This window comes from Mesoplodon mirus, assembly GCF_964341445.2.
Source record: "Mesoplodon mirus genome assembly, chromosome: 7".
In the NCBI taxonomy this organism is placed as follows: Eukaryota; Metazoa; Chordata; class Mammalia; order Artiodactyla; family Ziphiidae; genus Mesoplodon; species Mesoplodon mirus.
The window spans coordinates 6,286,620-6,309,446 of NC_138983.1; the positions used below are offsets into that span (position 1 = coordinate 6,286,620).

Below are 22,827 nucleotides of genomic sequence, written 5' to 3' on the forward strand. Positions count from 1 at the left end.
TCGCGCGTGCGTGAGCTGGCGCGCGAGAAAGGGCCCGGTCACGCTGAGGCTCGAGCGGCCGTCGCCATTTTGTAGGGTTCTCTCTGACGCGGGAGCCGCCGCCGCCGTTGCCGCCACCCGGAGGTGCGAGGGGTTCTTGTGGGTGTGTGGGGAGCCTGAGAGAGGGCCGGGCCGGGCCGGCCTCTGGCGGACGGGGTTGGCCCAGGGTTAGGGTTTCTCCTCTTGCTGCGGGAGGTCCGGGGAAGACACCGGGAGGAGGCGGGGCCGGGTTTCCGGAGGGGGCGGGGCAGAGGTCGGGTCGAGTCTTTGTTGGGGCGAAGGAACTGGAGTTGGGCTGTTGGGGCGTGGGTGTCCCAGGTTGGGGCAAAGGGGGCCTTTTAATTCTTAGAGTATCTTGAAAGGTGATGCCGCACGGAAGAGAGGTACACAGATTTCCCTCCAAAACCTTGTTACCAGGGGCAGTAAGATATATGCCTCTTGCCCCCTGCTTGGACTCTTCTCTTACCTGCTCCCCAAAGAGAGTATTTTCAGCTAACCCTGTTACCTAAAATGCGCCTCATTTAACGGAGATGATGGGCTGTGCACTGCCTGCTGACACCCGACCTGTTCGCGTGTCACACACAACTCACACTACTCCTTAAGGGTAAACCTTTCCTCCCGCTGTTGAAAACATAATGGACGTCTCTGTGCGGATCTTGATGGTGCCAAGAACTTTGGAGGATTAATCCAAGATGCAATGCACTGAAATTTTTCCTTCCACCCCTAACTTTTGGAAATCTCCTTTCTTCTCTTCCAGGCTCTTGTCAGGATGGTGAAGCTGTTCATCGGAAACCTGCCCCGGGAGGCCACAGAGCAGGAGATCCGCTCACTCTTCGAGCAGTATGGGAAGGTGCTGGAGTGTGACATCATTAAGAACTACGGCTTTGTGCACATAGAGGACAAGACGGCGGCCGAGGATGCCATACGCAACCTGCACCACTATAAGCTGCACGGGGTGAACATCAACGTGGAAGCCAGCAAGAATAAGAGCAAGACATCCACCAAGCTGCATGTGGGCAACATCAGCCCTACGTGTACCAACAAGGAGCTTCGGGCCAAGTTTGAGGAGTATGGGCCAGTCATCGAATGTGACATCGTGAAAGATTATGCCTTCGTACACATGGAGCGGGCAGAGGATGCAGTGGAGGCCATCAGGGGCCTTGACAACACAGAGTTTCAAGGTGAACTGCTCTGGGGTCTGGGTGGCAAAACGGAGTGGGGTCTAGCTCTAGACAGAGGCAAGTACACAGGACCATGGGGCTGGCGGGGTGGTTTCTTCCATTCCGTTTTAGCCGGAAATGATAGAAAGATTGTATGTTTACCACGCCTAAGCACAGCTTACTCTTGGAGAAGCAGACACTTCTTTTCAGATTTGTCGAGATGTTCCTCAACAACTTTGTAGAATCGCAAACGGTGGGTTACTTTATCCTGCAGGCCATCATTCATTTGGGCGCTGCTGGAAGTTTAATCTGCCTGGGCAAATGAGTATCTCATGGGAGAAGGGAGGATAAAGGTCTGGGGGTTACCTGCTTTTTCTGTTATGACAAGGAAGCCTTATATTTGAGGGTTTAAATGCTTAGGGTTTGTACTCTTTACTGCCTTGGGTGATGGGCTGTGGTGGGAAAGAACGATGAAGACATCTCGAAGAATCCCTATATTAAAATCTGGGTGGTGAATCTGGATTTGGGGGAGTATCTTTTGACTACTCAGGTTTGTTCGGTGTGAACTGTACAAGCAGAGCCAAAAGCCATGCCATGGACTATTCTGCTCCACCTACTATTATTTAACCCTAAGGGGAAAAAAGGAAGTTTCTAAAAATGTTAGGTTGAATGGGAATTATGGTCCTGCTTCTGAGGAGATTCCAGTAAGGGTGTTGTATCGAATTATTTATGTCATTAATAAACGTACATATGTTGTCATTAATACCACAGGAGGTTGACTGAAGACTCTCTAGGACTGTGCTAACTAATATGGTAGCCACTAGCCACATGTGGCTATTAAAGTGAAATCAAATAAATTTTAAAATTCAGTTTCTCAGTTGTGCTGCACACATTTCAAGCACTCAGAAGTCGTATGAGGCTAGTGGTTAGTGTGTTAGTGCAGGTATGGAACGTTTCCATCGTCACAGAAAGTTCTGTTGTACAGCGCTGTTCTGCAAGTTTTTTGTTGACCCTATCATCTTGGACCACGCGTTTATAGCCACTTTTCAGGTTCATAAATTAAGACCATTTTTTCTCTGAGTGCTACTAAAAGGGTTGTTAAGAAGTACTTAAGGGTCCTCTACTAAACCTAGAAAACAGTAAAGAAATGGAGAAGAGGAAAAATTGACCAGAAAAGGGTAAGAAAGTTTGCAAATAGTAGATTACAAATGGTGCGTCAGATATCTCTGGCCTCAGCCAGTGTTGTCTTGGCCTTTAGCTACTCTTTAAAGCACAGGGCAGGGCCTCCCTGGTGGCGCAGTGGTTGAGAGTCCGCCTGCCGATGCAGGGGATACGGGTTCGTGCCCCGGTCTGGGAGGATCCCATATGCCGCGGAGCGGCTGGGCCCGTGAGCCATGGCCGCTGGGCCTGCGCGTCCGGAGCCTGTGCTCCGCAACGGGAGAGTCCACAACAGTGAGAGGCCCGCATACCGCAAAAAGAAAAAAAAAAAAAAAAGAAAAAAAAAAAAAAAAAGCACAGGGCAAAAGTTGTAGATACTTTCTACCATTAACTTGTCGTATGACTTTGGACAAGTGTTTTAACCTCTCAATGCTTCATTCTCCCCACTTATAAAATAGAATTAATGATCCCTGCCGTACCTCCTTCACAGGATGGTAGTGAGGCTAGAATGAGGTAATAAGATGTGAAAGTGTTTTGACAGTAAAAGCACTGTATGATGAAAGGTGAGTGGTGTTTGCAACAATGAGTGTTTCTGTTACGGTTAGAAACTTACTTAAAATGTAATAGTTGGCTTTCATTATTAGCTGTTGCACTTCAGACAGCTTTAAAAATATTCTTAATTATTTTCATTTGATGAGGGAGGGGATCGTGAATGGACAGTGTTGGGGAAATGGGGGTTCTCTCTTGACAAGTAACAAGCAAAATGTAAAAAGTGCAGTTAAAGTCAGGTACAAAGTGCAGAGGTATTCTAGTTAATACTGCATGTTCTTGCCTTTTTGATATGCAATTGAATAAAAGGGTAGGGGCCAAAATAAGTATATGGAAATCAGTTAATTGGGGGGGGAGTGGACTTGAAAGGAATGTTTGTTTTAATATAGTGAGTTTAGGGGCCTCCCTGGTGGCGCAGTGGTTGAGAGTCCGCCTGCTGATGCAGGGGATACAGGTTCGTGCCCCGATCCGGGAAGATCCCACGTGCCGCGGAGTGGCTGGGCCCGTGAGCCATGGCCGCTGAGCCTGCGGGTCTGGAGCCTGTGCTCCGCAACAGGAGAGGCCACAGGAGTGAGAGGCCCGCGTACCGCAAAAAAATAAAAAAATTTAAAAAAAGAACAATAATATAATATAGTGAGTTTAATTACTTCAGGAAGCGGATATCTGAGTAACGCAATGATCCATGAGATTTTTTTTTTTTAATGTCTTTATTGGAAGAAAAGGTTCCTTTATTTGGTTTTCAGGTTCTTAGCCTGGTCCCCTGGAAAAAGCACTCAACGGCGTACGGTACGTACGTACAGACATTTTTATAACCAGCTCTGTTTTTTTTCCAGATGACAAGAGAAAGTTTAGCATTGGATAATAAGTTGCAGTTTTACAGAAAATACAATCTAAATACCAATTTGTCACATTTTTCCATAAAGCCTTTTCAGTCATCTCCTAATGAAGGGGGCCTCTTAAGAGTGCCACTTTGGGCATCTTTTGAACCTTTATGTGTTAATGGCTGCCATAGGCTTCCTCATTGTATGACTTACGAAAGCAGCAGAATCTGAGTTTACTTGGGTCTTTCAGGATGTTTCCTCTCCACCGGCAGCAGTGAACTGAACCACTACTGAGTTAGCAAACAAGTTTGCATTGGAAGACCCTAAAGAAGCTATTCCCGAGTAAAAACTCAGGCAGCTGAATTGGGAATGACATGTAAGAGTTCAGATGTTTCGTTTTTCCCCCAATATGTAACCAAGCATTAAATTGGAGTACAGTTGTATATCTGCTATATCCCTTGATAGGAGCTCAGCAATGAGGACCCCAAGTTGCCCGCCTCTTTGTTTCAAAACAAAACACTTTTGTGGGGGCTGGTTTTCTGGGAAATGTTGGCAACACATCTCAGTAATTTTTTGGAGATCTCAGAAAATCTTTAAGCTTTTGGCCTCTCCAAAGCCAAAGTGTAGTAGAGTGGTAGAATTTAATCTTCTTTCAATTTTCTTTGCCCTGGTTCCTTAAGGTAATAGAGAAGCACAGTACATTTCAATTATAAGAACTTTAGGGCAGGGGCCCCCAACCCCTGTTATCTAATGCCTGATGATCGGAGTTGGAGCTGATGTAATAATAACAGAAATAAAGTGCACAATAAATGCAGTGCGCTTGAATCATCCAAACCCCTCCCCCCGCATCACCCTGGTCTTTGGAAAAATTGTCTTCCACAAAAAAAGGTCCCTGGTGCCAAAAAGGTTGGGAACCGCTGCTTTAGGGGATTTAAATTAAAAGCCTAGTTACAACCTCTGGAAAGATTATGTGGAAAAAACCTGTCACTTCTGTTGCAGATCTTTTAGTTCTAGGTAAAAAATTTTTTTACCTGAGTCCTTTTCGCAGCTACTACAGAGGTAGATTTTGCCACAGATGTTTATAAACTTCTGAGTTCCGCTCTAAATCAGTGGTGAAGACTGTATGTATTAATAGAAACATCAAGGTGGGGGCAAAAAAACCTGGGTTTTATTTCTCAAAAAAAATGGACCCATAATCCATAAAGGAGCAAGTTAAATATTTTCCTTAAAAATGTACCTCTAGTTCTCTGGATTGGCTGCTTTTTAGATTGGCATTGTTACTCTGACTTCAGAATTGGAGCACAGTTTGTGTCTTTCACACAGATTAATGTCACCATGCATGTTTGAAAGCCAAGTTAACTTGTAATCCTCCAGTCTAAATTATAGGGAATTCTACATTTGGGATATAAATTGGGGCAAAAATCCGTGTGTTTCTGTTCTAAGCACAGTTAGCATTTGGCCCATAATAACTTCTAAGAATGGGAATATCTAAATCTCTGAAAACACTGGGATGGCTAACTGCTGCTTTCAGAGAATTACTGCCGTTTGCTATCTGTTGACGGTATCAGTGTTGATGGTGGATGCTGCCTCTCTACTAGCAGCTGGAAGTAAAAACCTGAGCACCTTTGTTTCTGCTAAAGAAAGGGTTTTAAGTTTGAGGCGGCAACTGCTAGAAACTGGGGTGGTAGGAATGTTGGACCTTGGGCAGGACTGAGCTGGACTAAAGTGATGTTGCTGTACTAACCCGCTCCCCTCTCAGGGTCAGTGCATGGCGCTGTTCTGGCTGCCGTCCTGAATCGGGCTGTTTCCAACAGGATGGTGGGGCATGAGGCCTCCTATCGCATAGCTGCCTCCAGAACAAGGTCTGTTAAAGAGAGAGCAACTTACTGATAGTGGAGGGGGGATTTGTTCTGAGCCGCCCTTTAGAGTGATGTTCTCTACGTCTGGACTGGCTGCTTTTTGGCTACAATTTGTAAAGCATTGACTTGATCTCCAAAGTCTTAGGCAGTTTGGCACTAAATGCTGCCAAGAATATGCCTTTTCTCAAACTGCTTTTAAAGACCTTGGATGCTTTCATTAGTAAGGGTCCCTGGGCTTGATGGTACACACGGCCAGGGCAAAGATTGTTTCTTCTCTTAGCTGTTCCTCGTCCTGGTCTTTTTCTGGAAGTATGGATGTGGCTTGTTTGTATGGGCGCCCAGAAGCCTTTAGGCAAATGCTGCGTTTTTCTGACAAGTAGATAATCCCCTGTAAAGAATTGTACACTACATAGCAGGATGAAATGCCGATCATCCCATTACATGGAAGCAGGCTGTCCCTAACAAACCAGTACTGCTTCAAGATCTAATTCTAGCTGTTGACAGGCCTAGGTCAAGTAGTTTTCTTTTCCACAGTAGGCATGGGTTCACCCTTGCTGAAAAAAGTGGGGGTGGGGTTGAAATGTGGAGGGTCTTATAACAAACTCTTAGAGGTACTAGAGTTGAAGCAGATGATGAGCCAGGTATGATTTGTGTACCCAACATAGCCTTCTGGTGACACCTGCAAAAATGGCTGGAGGAAACAAGATGGACAGCATATTGCTGTGGTTTTTAAGCTACAGTAAATGCTCAGGCCTTATGTGGCCCTGAGTAAATCAGTGAGAGGTAAGATGCTTTCCTCTGGCATAATTGAGGTTTTGTTGGCTTTTGATTTGGAAAAACTTGTCAGGTGTTGAATGGTTAGAATTAATAATAGTCTTAGTAGTGAAAAGTGGAAACTTTCTCAGTTTCTGTGTTGGAGAAGAAAGTCGTGGAGACGGAAGTAGGAGGGAATCCCAATCTACTGGTGTAAGTAGAAAGTATTGACTGGTTTCTGAGAACTCAAATTTTCTAGCTCTCATCTGTTAAAACTTCAGCTTCTTTTGGAGGGGGTTGCTGAAATAAGGTTGCAGGAGTGCGTATGTTTGTGTGTCTTTTGCCAACTAGTTAACTTTCATTTTGGGGAGGATAAAGAATGTCAGTGAGTTATAATAAACCTTCTTACGTCTATTTTCTCAAGGCAAACGAATGCACGTGCAGTTGTCCACCAGCCGGCTTAGGACTGCGCCCGGGATGGGAGACCAGAGCGGCTGCTATCGGTGCGGGAAAGAGGGGCACTGGTCCAAAGAGTGTCCAGTAGACCGTTCGGGCCGAGTGGCGGACTTTACCGAGCAGTATAACGAGCAGTATGGAGCAGTGCGCACACCGTACGCCGTGGGCTACGGGGAATCCGTGTATTACAACGACGCGTACGGAGCGCTCGACTACTATAAGCGCTACCGAGTCCGTTCTTACGAGGCAGTGGCAGCGGCGGCAGCAGCTTCCGCGTACAACTACGCAGAGCAGACCATGTCCCATCTGCCTCAAGTCCAGAGCACAGCTGTGACCAGTCACCTCAACTCCACGTCCGTGGATCCCTACGACCGACACCTGTTGCCAAACTCAGGCGCTGCTGCCACCTCAGCTGCTATGGCTGCTGCCGCTGCCACCACTTCCTCCTATTATGGAAGGGACAGGAGCCCCCTGCGTCGTGCTGCAGCTGTGCTCCCCACAGTTGGAGAGGGCTACGGTTACGGGCCAGAGAGTGAGCTGTCTCAGGCTTCAGCAGCTGCACGGAATTCTCTGTATGACATGGCCCGGTATGAGCGGGAGCAGTATGTGGACCGAGCACGGTACTCAGCCTTTTAAAAACTGGAGGTGAGAGTGGGGTGGGTGTGGTTAAGAGATTGCTTTAGTTCCCTAGGAGGGAGACCTGTGCCACGTAGAGGAGGCTAAAGCCACCCGTTTGCTGTCAGAACAGTATCCAAAAGGTATAAATTGCATGTTAGTCTGAAATATTTCTCTAACTTAGGCCAATGTTCTCTAACATTTGGCCTGTCGAGGTTTTAGTTTACAACTCCAACCAACCAACTTGTTCCTTCTGAGAGAACAACAGCAACTCAGTTTGTTAGTGAGAATATTGTTCTTTAATCAAGTGTAAGCAGATCTGGGTTACAGAGACATAGTTAAGAGAACTAACACTTGTTGAGTGCCCTCTTTGTACATTGTATCATTTAATTATACAGCTGGCCTTTGAGATCTTTTCTTTTATGGAGAAGGGAACTAAGGCTCAGAGGGGTTAAGTACTTTGCCTAAAGTCATCTGGTAATTGAGAGGTAGAGCCAGAATTCAAACTCAGGCGTGCCCGAGTCCAAAACCACTTTCTCTTTCCACCACAAAAGTCACTGTAGTGTATGCTGAAGAGTACAGGTTCAGGAGTTAATAATGAATGTCACCAGTGAGAATTCAAGGTATAACTTCAGACTTCCAATTTGCTAATAAAACTGCTACTTCGGTCATGAGCCTTTATCAGAGGAAACTCTTCTAACATATCTGTAAGCCAAATAAAATCCTCTAAATTCTAGGTGTTTAGTTCCAGGATACTTGCCTGAAAGCAGAACGTTTTGATGCCATTGTCCCGTGGAGTCCCTTCCTTGCTAGTAATCCAGAGCATCGTGTTCTGTGTGGGCACTTGAGCCGTATTTCTGCATGGCTTACGATGCTGTCATTTAGAGCCTGACACTTGCCATTTCTTCCAGCAAATTTTGGCTTTTTTTGTTTGAGAGGAACATTTAAGGAGCTAGATAAAACAGGTAATTTTCTGATGTGTGTAAGTCCCATTGGTGGTAACCTTGCAATTTTTCCTACTTCAGAAAATGTATAGCAAAGATGTTCGAATGTCAAGAATAACTAGGAGTATCTAGAGATTGATAAATCTCTTCATCTGAGTGGAAATTGCATCATAACTTTCTATTCTCATGGTTTTCCTTGTACCTTGAAATTGAGCATCAGTAGAACTGGAGGCCTCATAGCAAAGTTAAACTGAGCTACCACTGAGTTTTCAGGGTTCCTGAGTACCCCTTTGGTATATGTGTAGAAGAAAACCAAGTGACAGGAATTTGCCCTTTTACGTAGTGGGAAGCAAATATGATGTGAACCTGTGATAAGTTATGTCCTATATGACCATGACAAGACGGATCCCCTGAGACCGCTGTGTAGTGTGTGTTCACGTGCATGAAGAGGACAGTCTTACAACTAGTGTAGTTTGCCATTAATTTTTACTTTTATTGCTGCTGGATCTGCCATGAAGTAGGATATGCCTCTAAAGTAAGGTGGTATCTTCTATCGGATAACTTGTATTTCTCTCAAATATGTTCCAAAGTTAAATATTAAATTAGTGTATATCGTGGTCTTTAAAGGGTATTGCTAAGGTATTTTTAAGTGATTTTTGACTGCGAGCAGTGGTTGTTCAACTAACCTCTTTTTAGTGATGACTTTTAAAGAAACTTACCTTCCAGGTGTGAACCTCAAATGGACTGAATAACCTTGAGTTGGTTGCAGTCCCAGGAGCCTGATGTTAATGAGGCTGCCAGGATGAAATACTCCAGAACTGTTGGGGATCCAAATTCGGGTCTCACCCTAGCAGAACTGATTCAAGAACGTCACAACTTTTGAAGTCGATTGGCACAGATCAAGACCAAGATTTGGCCCTTTGTCTGTAATAAGTAGAGGAACTTGGTGTGAGTTAACTTTTTTTTTCCCCCAGCCATTGGTGTCTGGAGTTCCCATCATCAGTTGGAAGGATTAGAGAATTTAGGATTTCTTCTTTTGAGTTGGTAAGGGAGATCTGGTCAATTAAAGGAACTACTGGAATTACGGCTCTAAATCTGTGACAGTATGATATGCAGATATGTTGGAGGATGAATGAACCACTCCTTGATACCCTTTGTGACTGTCATTTCTGAAAATTTGTTCACTATGAAAGATTAAAACTGAGACAAATTTAGAAGAGTGCAGTTGCCCATATTTGAGACCTTGGCATCTTCTGATTGTTCTGGATAAATTATGGCTCTTGATCATATCTGTATGCCTTTTGTTGCAGCGACAGTAGCCTTGTATCACAGAAGTAGTCTTGCCTAAAAGATGGGTGAGAAAGTGAGAAAGATATGTTTATCACCAACACAGCAGTCTTCCTGATAGACTGCTTCTTGTTCTATATATAGCTAAAAGTAAATTCCTATATGTAGCCATAGTAGACTCCTAGGTAATTAAATGAGTTGTAAGTTTGATCCGGTCTGACTTGGTTTTGTTCTGTTCTGTTCTTTTTTTTCCCCCTGGAATACAGGACGGGACCGGGGCCCTTGTGCTCGGAGCCAAGCTGCTCTCCAGGCATTGTGTAAGCCTCTTGTGTTGTGCTCTCTTTCAGGTAGGATAATTGCGGACTGAACCCTCGGGCTGCGGTCATATATGAGAACTTGCTCCGCGCGGTCCCCTTTGCCGGGATGTTTCCATTGCTTCATGTTTCAGTAAACAAAGGAGTTTGTGACCAACTATGTTTTCTTTCTTAATTTAATTCTTCTAAGTTGACTTTTCTTTCCTCCTGATACTAGTCTCTGTAGCCTTTCACTCTATTCCTTATGTTCTCAGCCTCTGAGCAGCCCTAGGTAAGGATTATGCTGGCATCCCCTTTTTCCTGTACAGTGGAATCCCTCTTATCTTGCTTTCCTTAGGAGTTGAACCCTTCTCCCTGTCTACCTGCAACATCTCCTTTCCCTTTAAAATGACCATGTAGTGGCAAGCAGCCTTTTACTCTTCTCTGTTAGCTCTGGACTCTAACATTGAAGCTAATCTTCTGAAATTGCTAGGACCATTGGGGTTTTGGTCGTTGTTGTTTTGTTTGTTTTGTTTTGTTTTTTTATGTCTGACCTGTGATCATGGTACAGCATTAGCTGAAATTTAGCCTTGTTTTACTCCACTTCTCCCCCCCCCCTTTTTTTTAATATTTTGACAAATAAACGTTTCTAACACTTAAGCATCTTTTTGTATTTGTGTGACTGTTATTTACCGCCAATGTCTTCTGGTTCTTTTTCAGTTGTGCTCAAACCACAAACTTCATTGACAGAATAGATATCTGAAATTTAGATGTACAAGGAAGGATTTAGTGAGATAAGTAGTATGGCTGCAGCAATAAGTGGAGATAAGTGAGCCAGCATCTTGAGACATTGATAAATATGCTATACCTGGTAGTCAGCTGCTGCTCTCTAAATAACCAGAGCTGCTTTTTCCCTTTTATAGGCCAGCAAACCCAGGTTAGTAGTGATAGAAGTAAGCCCCACAGAGAGAACCCTGCATCAGGAAAAGGCTGAGCCAGAACAAAGGACCTGTCAGATTCTCACTTTGACTTCATAGTACATGTTCATTTAAATTCACAATTTAAACTGGGATTAGACTTTGGCTAAAGTGAATATAATAGTTATGATGATATGGGGAAACGTGTATTTTGAGCAGAAAAGCAAGTAGGGTATTCATAACTGGCAGTGATAATATTCTGCAATAAAATGTGTCCTCTAGAAATTTTTTTTTTGTATTTATTTATTTATTTTTGGCTGTGTTGGGTGTTCGTTTCTCTAGTTGTGGCAAGCGGGGGCCACTCTTCATCGCGGTGTGTGGGCCTCTCACTGTCGCGGCCTCTCCCGTTGCAGAGCACAGGCTCCAGACGTGCAGGCTCAGTAATTGTGGCTCACGGGCCCAGTTGCTCTGCGGCATGTGGGATCTTCCCGGACCAGGGCTCGAACCCGTGTCCCCTGCATTAGCAGGCAGATTCTCAACCACTGTGCCACCAGGGAAGCCCTAGAAATGTTTTTTAAAGATTTATGGACATGATATTTTATCATTGCTTAGATCCTCATAAAACAAGTTTAATGATAGACTCAACCCCGCTTAAGCTTTATTATATCCCGTATCACATGGCGATATAAATTCTGTGAACCTTTATCTAACAATTATACAGTACTTTCCCCACATATTTTGTACTTAAAATACTTTTGACATAGGTGAAGCAAAACCTTTCCTTGATTTTTGGGGGTAGGATACAACCATCTGGAGAGGTTAATCTCTGTGCACACACTCCAATTAGTGATGTATATACAATACCCATGTTAGCTCCAGTATTCCCCAAGGAGGCGGGATTGTCCTTGTTTTACAAAAAAGAAGGCAGAGATGCTGGGATTTCCTTGTGATTGATCTGCAAGGCATCGGGCAGAGCAAAGAAAGAAAATATGTACAGCTTTTGTTAGCCTTACCAAAATCTCTGGTCCTCCTCTGTGCTAAGTTAACATAGAAATTTAACATATCTTGATTTCCATATCACTGGCAGGACAAGCTAGACAAAAACTTGGATTCTGCAAAACAGTTTTACATCACTGTCCAGTAAAGCTTCTGGCAGTGTTGGAAGTGTTCTATATCTGTGCTGTCCAGTTTGTAGCTGCTAGCCACATGTGCCTGTTAAGTACTTGAAGTGTGCCTAGTGAAGCTGAGAAACTGAAGTTTTTATTTTATTTATAATTAGCCACATGTGGCTAGTGGTTGCTGTATTGCACAACACAGTTTAAATGGTAAAAGTAGGGACTTCCGTTGGTACAGCTGTTAAGATTCCGCACTTCCACTGCAGGGGGGCACGGGTTTGATCCCTGGTCGGGGAACTAAGATCCCGAATGCTGTGTGGTTTGGCCAAAAAATAAATTAATTTAGAAAATAATAAATGGTAAAGTAAGTTTCTTAGGAGGAGAAAAGCCTTGAAGAATCATATAAAATATTTCTCCCTTAGAAAATACTTTCACTCTAACCAAAACAGATGACCCTGGGAAAGGGGTTAGTTTTCAGCCAACGTAAGAGGACTGTTGAATAGGAACAAATAGGTTTATTTCTAAGCCTCAGTTGAGAAATTGCATGTTGTGGGTACAAAATTCCTTTTATTCACCAAGACCAAGTTGCTCATTATAGACCATTTTAGAGTCCCACGAGGCCTCTCGCACTAAAAGCTCTGGAATTCATCAGTGATTTGAATCGCTTCTGGGCCAAGACTTGGGTGATGAATGAGACATATGTGATCCCTAGTTGAGAAGCAAACTTTGACCACGCCTGTCATAAGCACAACAGAGGGAAAAGTACAGGGTGCCTTGAAAACATGTAAATAGTGACTGACTTTGGGGGACAGGTCATAGTGACAGGACTTTGGGGGGCAGTTGCTGTTCCGGGTTGAAACAGCATATATGAAGGATCCTGATCAAGGAAGAGTGTGGTGCCCATTAGGAACCAGAAAGGGAGCTCTGTGGCAGGAGAAATCTGTGTAGCAGAAATCTGAAGAGGTAAGTTCCAGCACAGTTCACGAGAGCCTTGTGGGCTGTGTTAAGGAATTTCATCTTTAAGACTAACTGGGGGACTTCCCTGGTGGCGCAGTGGTTAAGAGTCCACCGCCAGTGCAGGGGACACGGGTTCCAGACCTGGTCCGGGACGATCCCACATGCCATGGAGCAACTAAGCCCGTGCGCCACAACTACTGGTCCTGCGCTCTAGAGCCCACGAGCCACAATTGAGCCTGCATGCCACAACTACTGAAGCCCGTGTGCCTAGAGCCCGTGCTCCTTGACAAGAGAGGCCACCACGGTGAGAAGCCCGTACACGGCAATGAACAGTAGCCCCCGCTCGCTGCAACTAGAGAAAGCCCGCGCTCAGCAATGAAGATACAACACAGCCATAAATACATACATACATACATACATACATACATACATACATAGAAACATACATAAATAAATAAATAGGTTTTAAGCTTGAAGGTAACAGGATCAGATTCATTTTTCCTGAAAGATCATTGTGATTGTACAGAACAAAAGTGAATAGCATTACACTCCAATGTTCATAGCAGCATTATTTGCAATTGCCAAGGTATGGAAACAACCTAAACGTCCATCAACAGATGAATGGATAAAGGAAGATGTGGTATATAAATATATATAATAGAATTCCACTCAGCCATAAAAAATGAAATTTTGCCGTTTGTAGCAACATGGATGGACTTGGAGGGCGTTATGCTAAGTGAAATAAGACAAAGACAAATACTGTATGATACCACTTATATGTGGAATCTAAAAAATACAACTAGTGAATAAAACAGAAGGAAGCAGACTTAGTGATACAGAGAAACCAACATGTGGTTACCAGTGGGGAGAGGGAGGGGAGAGGGAAGGGAGAGGGGCAGTACAGGGGCGGGGGTGGGGGGGAAGTGTTATAGGATTATATGAAATCGTGTGAAACTTTTGAAAATTGTAAAGCACTATGGAATTTAAAGAATTCAATCTTTAAAATACTTTTTAAAAGTTTAAAAGAAGTGAATCGCCAGATTTGCCTGATAAATAACAGGTCTCTCCCCTAATCATGAAGCTGATAGAGTTGATGTTTTGTTTTAAAGGAAGAAAAAATACCTCAAAGACAGGAAAACAACCATGCATAAGGAAATGTGATTCAAGGGGGCAGGGTTTAAATCCTGAGGCTGACTGATCAAGCCTTTACAGGGATGGGTTGTGCCTCTCCCACTCTAACATTGCTAAGCACCTGTTGCAGGCCAGGCCCTACCTAAGGGTTTTACACTAGGCACCACTGAATGCTGAAGGGCGAGGGAGATGAGGTAGATCTCAGAGATCTTAAGAGATGAGAAAGTATGACCAAAACAGTAACTGCTATAAGAAATGTAGGGCTTCCCTGGTGGTGCAGTGGTTAAGAATCCGCCTGTCAATGCAGGGGACACGGGTTCGAGCCCTGGACCAGGAAGATCCCACATGCCGCGGAGCAACTAAGCCCGTGTGCCACAACTACTGAGCCTGCGCTCTAGAGCCCACAGGCCACAACTACTGAAGCCCGTGTGCCACAACTGCTGAAGCCCGCACGCCTAGAGCCCGTGCTCTGCAACAAGAGAAGTCACCGCAATGAGAAGCCCGCGCACCGCAACGAAGAGTAGCCCCTGCTCGCCGCAACTAGAGAAAGCCCACGCGCAGCAGCGAAGACCCAACACAGCCAAAAATAAAATAAATTTGTATATAAAAAAAGAAAAAATGTAAAAGCACTGTGAGAGTTCAGAGGACAATTATTTATGCAATCCTACCAAAATTCTATAGCTTATTCTTGGTGCCTTAAGATTAAAACTCTTTTTTTTAATGTTTCTCTCCTTTGAAATGAGAATACTTATCAGTAGTCCACAAGAGGGTGAAATGTTTGTGAGGGATGAAGGCCGAGAGGACATCCCTGGCCCAGTTTGGAGAAAAGAAAAAGCTAGAATAATACCCGAGGCCTTCCATCTCCATGAATTTCTTCCTGAGCCGTCAGCTATTGGAGGTGGGGTTCTGGGCACCACTCAAGCAAGGCCCAGCCACAGCAGCAGCACTCTGAGGTACTTCAGGTACAAGGCAAAAGAAACCGCAGACTGATTCAAACACTGCAGCTGGGAGAAAAGCATCCAGATTCCCCCAGGTGGTGTCTCTGAACTCCTGGCTGTTACTCAACACCTTCCTCAGGGCGGTGGGGGGAGACAAACAGCTACAGAGCCACGGCTCCAACCTGGCAAACGCTGAGACCACTGCAGCCCAAACCCTGCCTCTTAGGCCTGTGGCGGACTCCAATCTCCCCTTTCCTCCAATCTCTGGCCACACGGTGAAGTTAGACAGTGTGGCACAGAGAGATAAGAGGCCCTCAGGGCACTCAATGCACTGCACAAAGCTTGTCCACAGGGCAGGAAAGGGTTTGCTGGCTGCAAGGTAGCCCAGGAAAGGGAAGCAACGTGCCTAAGATTGGCCTCATGGCTTGTCAGAATTTGGCTCACAAATCTGGGCCTAAGAGATGAAGTGTCTCTGGCATACCTGGGAGGAGGGAGGAGGAAATAAAAATACATTCCTAGGAAGAGCTGTCAGCTTTGTCAGAGGAATCCACCTCAAGGCTTTCTTAAGATCAGGGCTATGCTCTATTGCCAAGGAGAACCGAAGTGCAAGAAATGACAGTTCAGTCCCAGGAACCCACAAAGGAAGAGGGAAAGAAAGGTCTGGCAAGATGATTTCAGTCAGCAGTGTCTTAGGTTTGCAGGCCCTCTGAGGATCCAGGCCAAATTTAAACCGCACAACAGCCCTACGGATTTGATGACACCCATTATCTCTACTAATCCACAAGAACCCAATGAGGTAGCATCCTGGTAATTAAAGCAACTGAAGTTTAGAAAGATTAAATAATTTGGCCACCCTCCCCCCACACACACAGTGGTGAGGAAAAAAGACCCCCGATTCCTACTGCCTATTCACCACAGCAGAAAGCCAAAGAAAGAAGCTACTGAAACGGAGACGAACAGTTGGCAAAGGCACCCAGAAGTCCTAAGGCTAGACTCTACCTACCCTACTTGGGGGCGGGCTAAGCCTCTGCATTTGGCAAGGTGAACTAGACTTCCAGTGATAGTGGCCCTGGCCCACCCTTGGCTCTTATCTCAGAGGCAGGACAGTGGCTATGAGAATTAGGAAAATGAGTGCTTAGGGAAAAGGCCCCCCCAACCCTAAGTACCATTATATTCCCTCCACGTTGGGGCATGGCCAGTACGCTTCAGTGGCTGTGTTTGTGAATCATACCTCGCCTCTCCATAGGGACACAAAGAAGTATTTGGGCCAAGACCACCTAAGTTGAGTAAGTGGCCAACACTCAAGACCATGCCACTGCTGCCACACGCCCACCCCACCCCCGCACCCGGAACCACACTGCACTGAACCAGACAAGGTGAGCCAAGCTCAAGATGGGCCGGCGCAGGTCTGGCTGGCGGAAGCTCGGAGGCCTGGACCCTGCAGGGAAGTCAGAACCCCGAGTGCGACTGGGAGTGGAGCTCGCACTGCCACATGTCTCAGGACACTCACTAGACTAATGGCTGAAATTCAGGCTCCAGAGCTGGACTTAAGTTAAGCCAGAACTTAAATCCAAGCCCTTTCTGTGGTCTTAGACATGCAATTTAACCTTTCAGAGCCTGTTTCCTCATCGTAAACTTCCTCTTAGAGATGTTCGGAGTAAATGCAAAGCACTCAATTGGCCATTATTATCACAGATGAACTGTGATGTGTGCAAGCAAAAGAGAGGGTTCCACCCTATCCATGTAGGGCGCTAGAGGGAGGAGAGCTGTCATCACTCCCTCTTCAGTCTTCAAAGATTCCAGCTCCCCCTCCTTTCTTTCCCAGCTGTGGGACCTAGACACAAACCCACTCAAGCTCTGCCCTTAGGGATCACCAAATCTCAAAGCTGAAGGGCCCTCCTAGGTTATCAGTTCCGCCACCTCTGTCTTTCTTGACTGCTGACTTATGGGATGGGGCACACCACCAACCCTAACAAGGGCCATCCAGGTATCCTCCAGTCCTACCCCCGGGTCTGGTCCTATGCTGGCACTCAGTTTCTTGAATGACTGGTAACTGCTAGGGCAATGAATGGATGAGGGCAAGGGCAGAGGGTAGTATGTTCCCAGGAGGAGCACATCATTCAAATGATAGCTTACATATATACAGATTTATTATTAAAAGCCTGTTGCATGTCAGGCACTGTTGCCAGGCACTGGGGCAGTTTTCTATCCCCCTAACTTACAATTCTGTGAGGAAAATATTCACTAAATGAGTAAGCAAAGAAACTGAGATAAGTACCACAAAATACAAAAACTGGGCAAAATGGTAGGGAAGAATAAGGGGGCATCTCTTAGAGGCTGTCAAGGAGGGCGCTCTGATGCTTGATCCTGAAGCTAAGACCTGGAGGTAAGAAATTAATCTTAAAGTGGTCAAGGGGAAAGTCCTTCCAGGTAGAAAGAAGCCCCTGAGGCAAGAAAGTTTTTGGTGAACAGGATCTGAAAGGAGGGCCAGTGTGGTTAGAGAAAGGCGGGTGGGGGGGCCTGTGATGACACTGGGGTAGAAGCCAGATATTTCAAGGCCTAAGGACTGGCATTTTAAACACAATAGGAAGCTGGAGTTATGGAGTGACAATCTAATTTATATCTAACAACATCATCTCGGCTACTGAATGGAGATTAAATTGAAGGATGGGGCTTCCCTGGTAGCGCAGTGGTTGGGAGTCCGCCTGCCGATGCAGGGGACACAGGTTCGTGCCCCGGTTCGGGAAGATCCCACATGTCGCGAAGCGGCTGGGCCCGTGAGCCATGGCCACTGAGCCTGCGCGTCCGGAGCTTGTGCTCCGCAACGGGAGAGGCCACAACAGTGAGAGGCTCGCGTACCAAAAAAAAAAAAAAAATCGAAGGATGGCCAGAGGAGAAAAAGGAAGGAGGAAAAGAGAGGCCAGAATGCCACTGCAATAGTCCTGGCGGGACTGTATGGTCTCCACTGTGGTGTGGCAAAGACATGGACAGAAGTGGCAAACATTTGATATAAAATATGCTAAGGGACAGACAAGGGGGATAAGAAATGAGGGAAGAATCAAGGATGACTACCAGGAATCTGGCTGGAGCGGCTACGTGGATGGTAACACCATTTAAAGAAATAGGGAAGGCTGGAGGAGAAATTACTTTGGAGTGGGGTGACTCAGGAGTTCCATTTCACACACATCACGTTTGAGATATTCTGTTGACAACCAAGGAGAATGCTCAAGCAGGTCTTTGGATCCCTGAACTTTGAGCACAGAGAAGAGATTTGGGACAAGAGATGTAAATTTGAGTCTTCAGCATCTAGATCAGCATTATGCAACAGAAATATAAAGTGAGCTGCAAAAGCCACATGCGTAATCATTGAAAACTACTAATAGCGACATTTTTAAAAGTAGAAACAGGTGAAATTGTATTATTTTTAATAATGTATCGTATTTCACCTAATATATCCAAAATATTATTTCAACATATGATCATTAAGAAATGAGTATTTTTACATTCTTTTTCATACGAAGCTTTTGAAATCCCATGGGTATTATATACTCACGGCACCATAGGTGCCTGTGGCTCTTACACTGGACAGAACAACTTTAGACGGTACAGAAAGCCCAGGCGGCTAATGAAATCACTTGGAACAGGGTTTCAACCTTGGCACTACTGATATTTGGGGCTGGGTAGTTCTTTGTGTGGGAGAGGAGGCTATCCTGTGCATCGTAGGCTGTTTAGCAACATCCCTGGCCTTTACCCATTAGACGCCAGTAGCATCCTCCCAAATTTGACAATTAAAAAGGACTTCAGGGCTTCCCTGGTGGCGCAGTGGTTGAGAGTCTGCCTGCCGATGCAGACGACACGGGATTGTACCCCGGTCCGGGAAGATCCCACATGCCGCGGAGCGGCTGGGCCTGTGGGCCAAGGCTGCTGGGCCTGCGTGTCCGGAGCCTGTGCTCCGCAACGGGAGAGGCCACAACAGTGAGAGGCCCGCGTACCGCAAAAAAAAAAAAAAAAAAAAGGACTTCAGACACTGTCAAATGTCCTAGGCAAAGGGTGAGGAGTGAAGAGGGGAAATCACCAGTGGTTGAGAACCACTGACCTAGACAGAGACAGAGTGTAGAGAGAAGAGGGCCCAGGAGAACGCTGGGAACTCCAGCCTTACCATCTGCCTTAGGTAGTGTGCATGGGGAATTAAAAGGTTCAATTCTCTGGTTCAATTTTTCTAGGACTGTAGGCCCTAGGGAATTGAAAGGAAGGGGTGGGGTGATTTCATGTGAAACCTGCAGAGGTCCAGTTTCTAGCACATGAAAACACCCAACCAATGTTGGTAACAGCAACAGCAAGAGGTCCTCCCCCACTGTCACTTCTTATATAATCAAGTTTTCCTCTCCTCATCTGATCCCTTCCTCTTGACAAATGGTAGCATTTACCAAGGACCACTGTCCCCCAAGAGAAACTCCATATAACTATTTGGAGAGATTGGGGGTTATCCAAATTAGAGGAAACCATGGGTACAGATTCAGTATCAAGCTTCTATGGCCTTGTATGTAGACATACAGCTTGCTTGAGCACAGAGGAGAAAGTGTGGGACTGGAATCTAGATGGTGGGTAAAGCCAAGGAAATTGGTGATAATAGAGGGGGCCCTAGCCTAATTGTTAACAGTCCTGAAAACTTATCAGCTTCCTTTCCACCTTGAAAACCCAAATCTATTTTTTAAAAAAACAAACCAGGCCTTTAAGGAATATCTAGAGGACTAGCTGGTGCACATACTAAGGGGGGAAGGGCCCTGGCATTGACTAAGATGCATAAAAAGTCCGGCGTACAGTGTGGCTGAAGCCAAGTGAGCAAAGGAGAGTAGGAAAAAGCCAGCTAAGAGGAGGGGGCAGATCATGTAGGGCTTTACAGACCTTGGCATTGACTCTTACTCTGAATTAAATGAAAAGCTCCCGGGGGGAGAGGGGGTTTGAGCATTTTGTGATGTTATCTGATTTCCGTTTTAAAAGGATCACTCTGGTTGTAAACAATGTAGAAGCAGGGACATTAATTAGTAAAGAATTTAGGAAATCCAGGTGAGAAATACTGGTGGCTCTGACTAGAGTATTAACAGGGGGATTCTAAGCAGTAGAGCCAGTAAGATTTCCTAACGGACCTGAATGTGGGTCTACCATCATTTTCAGCCAGAGTGCATCACATCATGATATTCCTCTGCTTAAAAACAATGCAAGACTACTTCATTCAGAGTAAAGACCAAAAGTGCCCCAGATGATCATTTAACTACCTGACCTCTTCTACCTACCCCACCCTCCCCCATCACTCCACTCTTGCCTCTGGCCTCCTTAGAGAACTGGCCAGCTACAATCCCACCTCCAGGCCCTTGCTCAAGCTGTTCTCTCTACTTGGAATACTAGAGGGCTGTATGGCCAACTTCCACCTCATTCAAGTCTATTTAAATCTCAGTTTCTCAGTAATCTACACCCACATACATTGCTCTAGCTCTCCCAGGCCTCCTTACGCAGCTCTACCCTTTTTAACACAAAGCTCTTATTTCCTAACACACAGTTTACTTATTTACTATGTTCACTGTCTGTCTTGGGTTGGAGTGGAAGTTTCAGATGGTGGAGCTTCCATTAGTTTGGGTGATGAGACTAACAAAGAGGAGAAACCACCAGCATGTCAACCATAATAGACATGTGGCATGAACAAGAAATAAGCCCTGACCTTTTTTACGTTTAAGAAAAGATCATTTCTGGGCTTCCCTGGTGGCGCAGTGGTTGAGAGTCCGCCTGCCGATGCAGGGGACACAGGTTCGTGCCCCGGTCCGGGAAGATCCCACATGCCGCGGAGCGGCTGGGCCCGTGAGCCATGGCCGCTGAGCCTGTGCGTCCGGAGCCTGTGCTCCGCAACGAGAGAGGCCACAACAGGGAGAGGCCCGCGTACTGCAAAAAAAAAAAAAAAAAAAAAGAAAAGAAAAGATCATTTCATGATTTAGCATGAGATCACTAGCAACATTCCTGTGGAATGGCAGGGGTAAAAGCCTGATTAAAGAGGGTTTAAGAGAAAATGGAAAGCAATCATTAGAGAAAGAAACCATATAAAACACTTTTGAGTTTTGTACAAAAGGAAGTGAAGAAATAAAGTGGTGATAACTGGCAGGGGAAACAGAGTCAAGACATTTGTAAAATGGGAATGACAGAATGTCTGTAATGCTAACAAGACTGATTTAATAAAAAGGAAAAATGGATGACACGAGAGGAAAAGAACTACAGGAACAAGGAGAAGGGCCCTAATGCTTAAGTAGAGCAACTAGCCTTAGATAAATGCAGTTAATTGGGATGCTGGAAGGTGAATAAGTGTGCTGAGAATGTTAATTCTCTTCTGATTGCTTCAGTTTCTTCTGCAAGGTGGGAAGCACGTCATTCATTAGGTAAATAAGCATGAGAGGAGAGGAAGTGAATGGGAGGGCAAATGGACCAAGGACCTATTCTCTAATTCTGCCTAGCAGAATTATGGGTCTACACAAGATATAAAGTTTGTAATAATTTATTTAAAGTTAGAGCAGTCACTGAGATTGTTTTTCTCCAGCAACCTTCAGCCTTATCAGTCAGACAAACGAATAGATGAACTGCATTTAATCTGGGTTGTGGTTTTGCCAAGTATGATAAAGCTGGGGACTGGGTAGGCTTTGAGCTTGCAAGAAAAATGATGGTGTAGCAAAGGAATGACAGTGATTGGCTATGGTTTTCAAGTTGGATAAGGAGGTGATAATATTAGAGGGTGAGGGGCAATGCAAAGTAAAATCAATGAATTGGAAGTTCCAATGGGATCAAAAGGATTGGACTATTAAAGAAAGCAATCTGGAATGACAGAAGATGGCTGAGTTGAAAATAAGAAATAAATTTCAAAAGACTAAGAGGATGGCATTTTTAAAGGATTGTCTCCAAACCAAAAAAACAAAACACACTTCTACATCAAGTGGTGTTTAAGAATGGTGCACCACTGAGATGATTTATCCATTCCCCCTTGATGAAGGGGGAAAACACTACCAACCAGGTTTCTTATCCACCTGCTATCTTAAAAGACATTCAAGGGCTTCCCTGGTGGTGCAGTGGTTAAGAATCCGCCTGTCAGTGCAGGGGACACGGGTTCGAGCCCTGGACCAGGAAGATCCCACATGCCGCGGAGCAACTAAGCCCATGCGCCACAACTACTGAGCCTGCGCTCTAGAGCCCACAGGCTACAACTACTGAAGCCCACGAGCCTAAAGCCCATGCTCCGAAACAAGAGAAGCCACCGCAATGAGAAGCCCACGCACCACAACGAAGAGTAGCCCCCACTCGCCACAACTAGAGAAAGCCCGCGCGCAGCAACAAAGACCCAACACAGCCAAAAATAAAATAAATAAATTTATTTAAAAAAAAGAAGAGGCATTCAAAACCAAAACCTAAAGGAAATTTGTTTAAAGAAATTGTTTAATGACTAAGTTAATTTATGACTGACTTTGGAGGATGCCCAGGTACTGTGCATTATTTCATTCTTCACTTTGGTAAAGCAAATCAGTATGGTTCTAACATGACTCTTTCTCAATCCAAAGTTATATTAACTACATAAGAAATTAATCTCTGATGAAAAATTGGACCAAACAGTAAGAATGCTGGTCTATACACTCCAAGTCAGTCAAATACTTTAGTGAAATTGCAGGGGGGGCGGGGGTGTTAAAAAAATTAAAAAGGCTGTTCTTGTTGCAGCGTAAGAATGTAGCCGAACAGGACACCAAGAGGGGAAAATAAAAACAAAAAACCCATGGCTTTGGGCACCAAGAAAGTAAGATATCTGCTAA

The 22,827-nt window shown here is 45.1% G+C and overlaps 1 protein-coding gene across 3 annotated transcripts; it reads left to right on the forward strand.

Annotated features, from left to right (window-relative positions):
• Positions 1-10,594, forward strand: LOC309807188 (RNA-binding protein 4B). 3 transcript variants are annotated; one of them, XR_014294523.1, is made up of 5 exons: positions 404-422; positions 797-1,220; positions 6,764-7,440; positions 9,081-9,302; positions 9,908-10,594. XR_014294523.1 is itself a non-coding variant. In XM_082626524.1 (4 exons), exons 2-3 carry the CDS (start codon positions 809-811, stop codon positions 7,429-7,431), a joined length of 1,080 nt encoding a protein of 359 aa, XP_082482650.1. In that variant the 5' UTR covers positions 1-123; positions 797-808; the 3' UTR covers positions 7,432-7,440; positions 9,989-10,594. The 3 variants fall into 3 exon arrangements, 2 of the variants coding, with proteins under 2 accessions (XP_082482650.1, XP_082482649.1); XM_082626524.1 differs by lacking the exons at positions 404-422; positions 9,081-9,302 and adding an exon at positions 1-123 and having other exon boundaries at positions 9,989-10,594; XM_082626523.1 differs by having other exon boundaries at positions 9,081-10,594.
• The last annotated feature ends 12,233 nt before the right edge of the window (positions 10,595-22,827 follow it).

Coding starts and splice junctions, on each gene's coding strand:
- LOC309807188 (XM_082626523.1), top strand. Junction 1,221..6,763: donor TGACAACACAGAGTTTCAAG/GTGAACTGCTCT, acceptor TATTTTCTCAAG/GCAAACGAATGCACGTGCAG.